Source organism: Antedon mediterranea, chromosome 3, assembly GCF_964355755.1.
Source record: "Antedon mediterranea chromosome 3, ecAntMedi1.1, whole genome shotgun sequence".
In the NCBI taxonomy this organism is placed as follows: Eukaryota; Metazoa; Echinodermata; class Crinoidea; order Comatulida; family Antedonidae; genus Antedon; species Antedon mediterranea.
In genome coordinates, this window is record NC_092672.1 from 33,888,702 (window position 1) to 33,899,079 (window position 10,378).

The 10,378-nt window shown below is 35.3% G+C and overlaps 1 protein-coding gene and 1 long non-coding RNA gene across 2 annotated transcripts; both read left to right on the forward strand.

The window, feature by feature from the left end:
* The first annotated feature begins 1,518 nt into the window (after positions 1-1,518).
* On the forward strand, positions 1,519-5,861 carry LOC140045296 (uncharacterized). The gene is made up of 3 exons (XR_011844570.1): positions 1,519-1,602; positions 5,573-5,683; positions 5,795-5,861. It is a non-coding gene; the product is annotated as an uncharacterized lncRNA (long non-coding RNA).
* A 46-nt stretch (positions 5,862-5,907) lies between these two features.
* Positions 5,908-9,533, forward strand: LOC140044335 (uncharacterized). Its single transcript, XM_072088814.1, has 3 exons — positions 5,908-6,115; positions 6,974-7,158; positions 7,819-9,533. The coding sequence occupies exons 1-3, from the start codon at positions 5,908-5,910 to the stop codon at positions 8,083-8,085; spliced, it is 660 nt and encodes a 219-aa protein (XP_071944915.1). The 3' UTR covers positions 8,086-9,533.
* The last annotated feature ends 845 nt before the right edge of the window (positions 9,534-10,378 follow it).

A 10,378-nucleotide genomic window follows, 5' to 3' on the forward strand; every position in this document is an offset into this window, starting at 1 on the left:
GTGACCTTTAGATCTATAAAACGTATGGAATGGGACTTTAAGTTTCGGCAAAACAAGCATCATAGAACTCGAATTCTCTGTTGTTTAGTTTGTTTATTTCCAAATACATAGAGGATTGTCATTTGTTTATTGTTTCACTTTTTCAGTTTTACTCCAATTTATGTTTTATTTAGTACCGTTTTTCTTAGTTAAAACAGATTTCCAGACAGGTTTTGATAGCTGGGCTCAAGAAAATAATGATGACTTTGATTGGACACGGATGAACGGTGCAACAGGCTCAATAAACACTGGACCAACAAACGGCCATACAGGAGGTACAGAAAAGTTTGTAGGTGCTAGTGATTGGAGTTATTGGTTATTCTATTTTTAATACAGTTAAATATATTTGTACTCAATTTCAAAATACCATTTTGTTTATTCGAACATACTTAGGTGATTATTATGTTTATATTGAAACAACATCGCACACAATTGGGATGTCAGCTCGCCTAAGAAGTCCATTGTTATCATCAGGGCAGCAGATATCTTTATCATTCTACTATCACATGTACGGAAATACTATTGGAACACTCAATGTTTACAGAACGTCAAACCTGGGTGACGAACTGTTATGGTCAAGAAGCGGTAACCAAGGAGATTCATGGCGTTATTCTGGTACAATACAATGTACACACAATGGTTATGGAAACAACTACATTGTGTTTGAAGCAATTAAAGGGAGTTCCCATACTGGTGATATTGCAATTGATGACATTCAATATAATGATGGTATGTAACTTTGAAATGTTGTGATATATTTGTTTAAAGATTATGGAATTACAGTACTGTTATTACGGTACATATTACTAAAATAAAAAAAAAACATCTTGTAACCCATTTCTTCTGGTACAGGTCTGGTAGCCGGAGAATAAATCTTGTAAAAGAATAGAATATTTTACACACAATATCTTGCGTCTACGGGTTGTGGCCAAAATCTACAGCCCAGGGTTTTTGTCCATTTATGCTTATTCTGTATGAACATTTTCTTTATAGTTCAAACAGATTTCCAGACAGGTTTTGATGGCTGGGCTCAAGTAAATAATGATGGGTTTGATTGGACACGGATAAAAGGTGCAACGAGATCAACAAACACTGGACCAACAGACGGCCATACAGGTACATACAAGTTTGTAGGTGATTGGAGTTATTGGTAACTCTATTTTTGATACAGTACAGTAAAATATTGTACTAAATTTCGAAATACCATTTTGTTTATTTCAACAGATTATTATATTTATATTAAAACATCAAATCCAATAACTGAAGGGATGTCAGCTCGCCTGAGAAGTCCATTACTATCAAACAGCCAAAGTACTGTATCTTTATCATTCTACTATCACATGTACGGAGCTACTATTGGAAAACTCAACGTTTACAGAACGTCGAACTTGGGAGACGAACTGTTATGGACAAGAAGCGGTAATCAAGGAGATGTATGGCGTTATTCTGGTGCAATACAATGTACATACAATGGTGATGAAGAAAACTACATTGTGTTTGAAGGCATTAGTGGAAGTTCCAATACTGGTGACATTGCTATTGATGACATTCAATATAATGGTGGTATGTAACATTAAAATGATGTATTTTTTTGTTGAGATTATGGGATTGCATCACTGTTTTACTACAGTACATATTATTAACAAATAAAAAAGAATGTCTAGAAAACTCACATATCTAGTTTCTAGTTTATTTCTGCTATTAGAAAAATCAGACAAACTAAATAAATTGTTCCATTAGTAATCAGAGGGACTAAAACAGTACTATATACCTTTTTTACTTGGCAAATTAGAATCTTTCTTAAGTTGCTAATAAGTATAAGTATAGTACTTACTCTGTTTGTTCACACGATGCGTCCACAATTTATCGTCTTGAATAACTGATAAACTGATAAAAATACTTTATTGCAACTTTTGGGTTGAATTATACAAAAATATATACTTATACTTAAATAAAAAAATATATCAAATCCATCAACGATATAAATCAAATAACACAAAAACATCGAACAACAGACAAACTGAAGTCAAGTCAGGGAACGAAGCGACTGTGCAGGGATATATATGTATGCTTACCACTTGTGAAAGAGACCAAAGTTTACAATAAAATTTTTTGATCGTTCCGTTTTTATTTTTGGAATGCAAAATTCTTTAACTTGTCTTAAATTGTATCTAGATTTGGGCGCTTTTGGAAGAAGGTGATGTAGTCTATGGGAAGGGTTTTTAAGTTTCTGATAGTAATCCTTGCACAGTCTAGTTCGACGTTCACATAGCACAGGCACATTACATTGAGCCATTGCTTTGTTGTAACTGAGCTCTGGGAACGTGATTCTAAGCGCCCTTCGTTGGATACTTTCCAGTTGGTCAGACTGCAATTTAGTTAAGCACGTTCCCCAAACGGGGACGGCGTATTCTAGTACAGGTCTGATAACACAACAATAGAAATAGCATAAGGCTTGGGCGTCTAGACCTGACCGGCGCAATTGTTTAAGGAAATATAACCGTGAGTTTGATTTAGCTATCAAAGACTCAATATGGGGTTGCCATGATAAATTGTCACATATAATAATTCCAAGGAGCTTAGTACGGCAAACCTGGTTAACACTACATTTATTAATAATTAGAGGATTAAATATCGACTTGTTTTTCTTACAACTCACAATTAATTCACATGTTTTTTTAGCATTGAGGGTCATATGGTTAAGCCGAGTCCATGCAAGGGCCGAGTTAGCTATATTTTGCAAGTTACTATTGGACAGTTTAGACACCCTTTCGAATACAGTAGTATCATCCATAAATTTAACACATGGTTTACCATTTAAAAGGTCATTGATAAAAATAATAAACATAATAGGGCCAATCCACGACCCCTGGGGTATGCCTCCGTTTGGCGATAGCCATTCAGAAAGACTATCACCAATTTTAACACGTTGTTGTCGGTTATACAGGAAGGCATTAACCCATCGGATCAGGTGACTATCAACCCCCAGCGCAATGAGTTTGTTTAAGAGAATGTTGTGGTCGATCAAATCGTAGGCCTTTTTAAAATCCAATAATAAAACTCTAACCTCTTCGCCCGCATCAGTGGCAAGGAAACAAACATTAAGGAATTCAATTAAGGCGTCAACCGTAGAAACACCTTTACAACAACCAAATTGGTTTAGGTTAATCTTATCCTTAACTTGGTGCCAGATCATTTCGCCCACTAGGCTCTCAATTACCTTTGCCATTATAGGAGTTAAAGCTATTGGGCGGAGATCACTTTCGACCAACTTTGGGGGAAACACTTTTGGGATTGGGACAATATTGGCTCGTTTCCATTCTTGGGGAACCCATCCGTTTCTAACACTTGAGTTAGCAATAGCACATAAAGGACCACTAAGAATCTCAGCACCCTCTTTAAACACCCGGGGGGGAAGGTCATCTGGACCAGGGGCTTTATTACATTTAATTTGATTAAGTTTAATCCTGACAGTTTCCAGCTCTATGATAAGGTGACTAGGGATTTCATCAATATCTAATAGTGGATCTAGGGGAGGGAGGGGGTTAAATTCCGTGGTCAATGAGGCAAAAAATTGATTAATTTTATTTGAAAGCAAGGTATTATTGCCGTTACACAGCAAATTTGACATTCCTACAAGTGCATGATTTTCTTTGCATCCTAGATTGAGAAACCTTTTGGTGTGTTTCCACCAGGATCGGGAATCCGAATTCAAGAGCTTAGCTACATTGTTTTTGTAAAAAGATTTACGTAGGGATTTTGACATCCGGTTAACTTTGTTTCTCAGTGAGCGGAACTCAATAAGATTTCCTTCCTTAAAAGCAATTTGACGTTTACGAATAAGATTCTTGTATTCGGAAGTAACCCAGGGTTTATCCATCACATACTGTGTTAAGGGAACAAGGGGAAAATGATGGTTATATAAAGATTGTAACTTATCATTAAAAAACTTAAATTGACTATAACAATCATTTAACTTATACATATCATGCCATCTAATACTACAAATGTCCTCAAAAAACAAAAGTTTATTGTTCAGTTTAAACAACCTCTTAAGGCTCTTGTTAGTGTAGTAGTGATCAAGTTTCACATTTGCGACCGGCTTGCAGATAACTACCCTATGGTCCGAAAGGCCAAGAGGAGGCTCGGTGATAGGGGCCAAATAAAACTCTCCCAATGACGTATAAAACAAATCGAGAATCGCTTCCTTTCTTGTGGGTATTTTAACTAGTTGCTTTAGCGGGAACTTTACCAATTTATAGTCCTTCATGCGGTTAAAATCACCAGTAATCACGATGCCGGTTTCCGGGTGCTTTGAGCACACATAATCAAGACTGTGAATAATATGGTTGCACATTTCTAAATCATTTGAATTTGGAGGGTGGTAGATCAATCCTATGGTTATATTCGCGATTTTGCGTGGCAAGCGTTTGGGACGAATGGTTATCCATATACTCTCGAATGCTTCATCCTTAATTTCTGACCAAACTTTATAAGGAATTGAGTCTTTCACATATACGACTACTCCTCCGCCTCTTCTATCGCCTGGTCTATCTGATCTAATAAGAGAGTAGCCTTCAATTTCCACAATCGTATTTAAAATAAATGGTTTGAGGTGAGTTTCCGTAATTGTAATGATGTCGTAGGCAGATTGTTTAACTCTATGGACAAGTTCGTCCATTTTGTTTGGTAGCGATAGAGCATTAGTACTAAAAAACGAAGGAAAATTCCACCCAGTATATTGTTGAGCGAGATGAACAAGGTTGTTAGGGTTACATCCACTGGAACCTTTTCCACACTGCCTATGGTTATGTCTTGAGGATATCCTAACTGGTATTACTCTCTGTTTGAATCTACCTCCACGACAACCGCGATGGTGGGTGGCTAGAATTCCCAGCTCTTTAAGAGAAACGAATACATCCTTGCTTAGTTTAGCGTCGGAATGCTTATAGCCTGCGATACGCTCTCTACTGAAACACATTGTTATGCAAATGAGGATCACTGGAATGCTCCGTCAGGACAAGCCTCTCCACCACTGCAACGTTTCCGGCGAATCCGAGATGTTATATGTACCAACAATGGGCCTAGCTTTAGTACAGTTCCAACTTGACAATTTTAAGACAGCACAAACAAAGTTTCACCAAACAAATCACATCACCACAAACAGACAGTTAAATGCAAACAGAATGTTTTGGTGTTAATAGGTATAGGCCTATCACTTACAGAACACGCTTTAAATGTATTCATTGGTGACGCCACAAAACTCTACATTAAATCTGATATAGTGCAATCCATTTAGTGGTGGTTTGAATTTTATATTAGCGGAATAAACATACAACTACAGATCTGAGAAAAATATGTCAGTTTTTTTTTCTAAAGCGATATAGGCTACTGTAGGAACTGTAGTCGTAATCAAAAAACCATCTACCTATCATAAAGATCAGATTTCATATTAAAGTATCGTTGTGTGTTTGCTGCGGCAATTTTTTTTTTCAATTTCCCTTTTTTATTTTTATGAACATTTTTCTTTTAGTTCAAACAGATTTCCAAACTGGTTTTGATGGTTGGACTCAAGGATATCATTGGACACGGAGATATGGTTCAACAAACACTGAACCCGCAAACGGTCATTCGGGGAATACAAGTAAGTGTATATAGGTACATGTAATAATGTTATTGATGCAGTTGAATATTAGACTAAATTTCTGCAAGATCAGAAATGTATATGAAGTTATAATGTTTAATTTTTACATAGATGATTATTATGCTTACATTGAAACATCACCTGTAAGTGCTGAAAGGTCAGCTCGCCTAAGAAGTCCGGTTCTGCCAAAAAGTCAATATGTATATTTATCATTTTACTATCACATGTACGGCGGAGCTACTATTGGAACACTTCAGGTTTACAGAAAAGCAAACGTTGGGAACAGACTGTTATGGACAAGAAGCGGTAACCAAGGGGATGCATGGTATTACGCTGCAGTACAATTTGAGCAAACTAGTGATGGAGACAACTACATTGTGTTTGAAGGCATTAGTGATATTGCAATTGATGACATTCAATATTGCTGCAGTAGTATGTATACTTTAAAATGTTGTTAGTAAGGATTAATTATACAGTACTGTGGGCCTAACTATCCTGCATACTATCGTACTTAGATTTCCTAAAACATTTGTATTTTTATTGTACAAAATTTTAATATTAATTATTTCTTTCTGTACAGATTATGTTGCCCGTTTATCTAAAAAAGTCGAATCTGAATAATTTTCAAAATTTCCAAATGTATTTACATAATAAAATCTGGCCATAGATTGAGCGGTGTCACTCAATCAACCAACCGTGACGTCATGAAATACGCCATTTTGTGAATTCACCGTTTCAATTATATATCCATAACCACTTGTCAGATTTATAAATAAAATTCACTACGAGTAAACTTCAGATTAATGTTCAACATATACCCACAACAAATGTACGTATACGCAAGATAATTGGTGAGCAATCGCAAATCAACATTTTGTTTAAATGCTCAAAATCAAATTTTAGCGTTTGAATTTTTTCGCGTCGCGCAAACATTTTCTTTGCGGACAACATAGATGTAAAGCAAAAATAATTATTATACATGCCCTTTTTTCTTCAGCCCTATAGTCATATATTCCTATATATAATTTTCATGAAGAGAAAATGTGAATGAAAGACACGTGTAAAAGCGTGCGCTCACCAATAGGCAATTGAATGCAAATTTATATAAAAACATACCTATTTTGAATAGCTCTTCAGAATGAATGGTGACCCACAATAGTGTTTTAAACTTATTTAAAAATCCAGGTCATATGATGTCACATAGATTAATGTACGTGCAAGATCACTTATGGAATTAAATTCTAGTTATTACTCTCATTTGTAAACTGTTTTAATTTTGTCACTCACTAGGCGCTTTCTGGGCAACTGGAATCGAGACATTCACAAATGATGGCGATACTTACTTAGTAGCTGTGAATCCATTGGAATGTGCACATACCATAATGGTGTATAGATGGGATAAGATGTCTGAAGAATTTAAAATTCATCAACATATTCCTGTGGAGCATTGTCCCACGAAATCTACGATTTTCAAAGTAAGTACCACCCCTGTGAATCAGTCTCCTCATTTTCACACTACTACAAAATTACATGGCAAAATAACATTGAAATACACTACTTGTTTTCTGGAAATTGAAAAATTGACCGAATGAAATGGTTCAATATAATAATTATTCTAATGTTGAAATTTCTGATGTAAAAAAGTTTAAAACGTGTTACTTTCTCTGATTGATGATCTTTGTGACTTTTTGCAGTTTTTTCTAGATCTGTATTAAGTATTATTATAACAACTAAATAAATTCCTGTCATTTGATAGGACAATTGTGGGTCACATGGCGTGCAATAGTACGAACTATTAAACAATCGTTTAATAGTACTTTTTTTCGTGTACGAAAAAAAATCTAGGCCATTAGGTATTAGGCCTAGGCATTTTAGCCTTTTGCTATAATTCATTGACAAGAACCTATTTAGATGTTTTAGATTCACAACTAATGAATGTTTTATATTCGTGTAATAGTACAAATAATTGCATTTGGTAAATGATTATATATCAACTCGGCTTCGCCTCGTTGAAAAAATAACCTTTTCATCCTTCACCTCATGCCATTGTTTGTACCATTACGCTCAACAACATTCATTATTTGTATATTTTATATTGTGTTCTATGTCAATGAAGATGTTTTTTATATTTACAGGTTGGCGGAGAAGTATTTATGATAATAACCACAAGCAGAACGGAATCACGTGATTCTGATGACAATTTTGAACTCTATACTCCATCATCACCAATAATTAAATTAGAAGGGAGTATGTTCGTAAGTTACGGAGCCATACCATCACACGAATGTTATGATATAACATTTTTTGAGCGAGATGGGGAGTACTTTTTGGGTCAGTCGAATAAACGAAATGTTAGTGGTGGCATAACTAATCCAACCTTCAACATATACCAATGGGTGTAGTTGATGTAAAGTTTAAAACGTATGGCGCTCGTCGATTTTCAAAACTCGATATTGCATCATCGCCGCCAATATTTAAACTGGACGGAGGTTTGTTCGTAAATTAGGGAGCCATAACGTCATATAACTGTTCTTACAACATTCTTTAAGGAGATAGAAAGGGAGTACTTTTTGAGGCAGTTCATGGCGAAGGAACTACATTTCTTTCTCAGTTGAATAAACAAAGTGTTTAGTGGCATAACTAATCCAAACTTCAACGTATACCAATGTGAGTGTGTATTTGTAGGTCCCGTGTCTGTACCTTATTGAACTAAAACATATGAATAAACTAAAAACCGTAACTAATTAGAAAAATTAAATTAAGTCTTTTGTTTTGGGTAAAACACTGTAGTATAAACTCCTGCGCCCTATTACTCTGATCTTACCTTTTGGGAAAGCGAGGGAGAGGGGAGAGAGGGAGTACCGTGTACGCGTCAACCAGAAGGAAATGAGCCTGTGCAGAAGGACCGTTAGACTCAATAGCTGCGTCGCATGGTTTAAAAAGTTAAACGCTATACGTAGAATGCAAACATTGAGGAGGATTGTACGTGTTTCCCTGTAAATAAACATATCTCACAAAACCCCAAATAAATGCACACAATTGTGTTAGTTTGATTATTGTTATAAGTAAAATCAGTGGTGGTTTAATTACAGGATTTTTAAAATAATTTTATTTTGAACGTAACATAATGTATCTTTTGCAGAATCCGCGTATATTGATAGTGAATATTGTTTTAGACAAATGTGTCCTCCTCAATGTTTGCATTCTACGTATAGCGTTTAACTTTAGACAAATGTGTAATAAATATAAGGTTTGTTTTTGCCTTTAACCGATATTGTTCAATGTTTGTTTGACAAATGTTAATATTACTTGCTGTAGTATTCTTTTAATGTTTATATATGTATAAATCTATAGAAGTCTTATAAAGTAAAAAGTGGTCAGAAAATAGATATAAAACTAGAATAGTATGACTATATCCCTGTCACTCTACATGTTGTCTACTACTTAAGCTTGGTTCCCACTAGAACGTAACGCAAGGACGTAAACGCAACGCAAGCGTTTTAACCAATGACAAGCGAAGTTACAGACAGTTAGCAATCACAAGCGAATAAGCTATCGCTTGTGATTGGTCTATTCACTTGCGTTGCGTTACGTCTTTACGTTGCGTCGCTAGTTGGAACCAACGTAACGTGATTATACCATGGATGAAGTACGTCCTCTATACCCAATACACGAGCGGTATCACGTCTAACGACGTTTTTTTTGTTTTGTTTTTTACATTGTTACATTATTGTATTGTTTATGTCGAACTTTGTCATGGTTACCGCATGTTTTAGTAGTTTTAATATGTATGGTCATGTTTATGAAGAAAATTTACTATTAATATTTGTAAAATGCATATATAACAATGTTTAGGCTTAATAATGTATTTAACTAAAGTATAAGCATAGGTGTTAGATAATTATTACCAAGCACGTTTGTTTTTAGTCATATAATAAAGTATATATTGAAATAATGCTGTGACTGAGTTTAGTGATTATTTAATTGCTGTTGATGGCATGCTTACCTGGAATAATTTGCATAAAAATGTGGCCCATGCGCACGTTTGGAATCTACTTACAAGCTGGTGTGATTAGTTGAGACGATGCCAGCGTATACACAATAGAATGGTGTGATTGCTACTAACAAAAATGCCATGTGGCGCATGCGCACGTTTGGAATCTCCTTACTAGCTGGTGTGGTTAGTTGAGACGATGCCAGTGTATACACAAGAGAATGGTGTGATTGCTACATGATAATGTAATTTTGCTACAGATTTAATACATCATCACTATGTTGTGGCATGAATACGGGCCTTCTGTGTTCTTTCACATGTCACGTAGTGATCACTAAAGCCTGTTTTCCTGTCGACGTTATTCGACGCTATCGTCGTTGATCAACGACGATCGTTTGGAAACGATCAACTTGAAATGATGACAATAGCGAATACCTTTTCCTGTAAATCGTTAACATTTCAATGTTTACGTAGATTATCGCCGATTATTGTCTAACGTCGACAGGAAAACAGGCTTTAGGCCGCAATTATAAATGCATCACAATAACTTAGAAGTACACATTGCAAAAGACAGTCAACTACCAACGGTATTTTGTTGTTTATGTTGATTCCGTTGTCATGTTTACAGCATTTTTAAAAAAATATTTATGGTCATGAAGAATATTATTGAATATTAATGTTTTTAAAACGCATATTTAACA

Bases quoted from the DNA above. Each gene is read 5' to 3' on its own strand.
- LOC140044335 (XM_072088814.1), top strand. From the start codon at position 5,908: ATGTACGGCGGAGCTACTATTGGAACACTTCAGGTTTACAGAAAAGCA. The intron at 6,116-6,973 runs GTATGTATACTT...GTCACTCACTAG, and splicing joins CATTCAATATTGCTGCAGTA to GCGCTTTCTGGGCAACTGGA. The intron at 7,159-7,818 runs GTAAGTACCACC...TTATATTTACAG, and splicing joins CGAAATCTACGATTTTCAAA to GTTGGCGGAGAAGTATTTAT.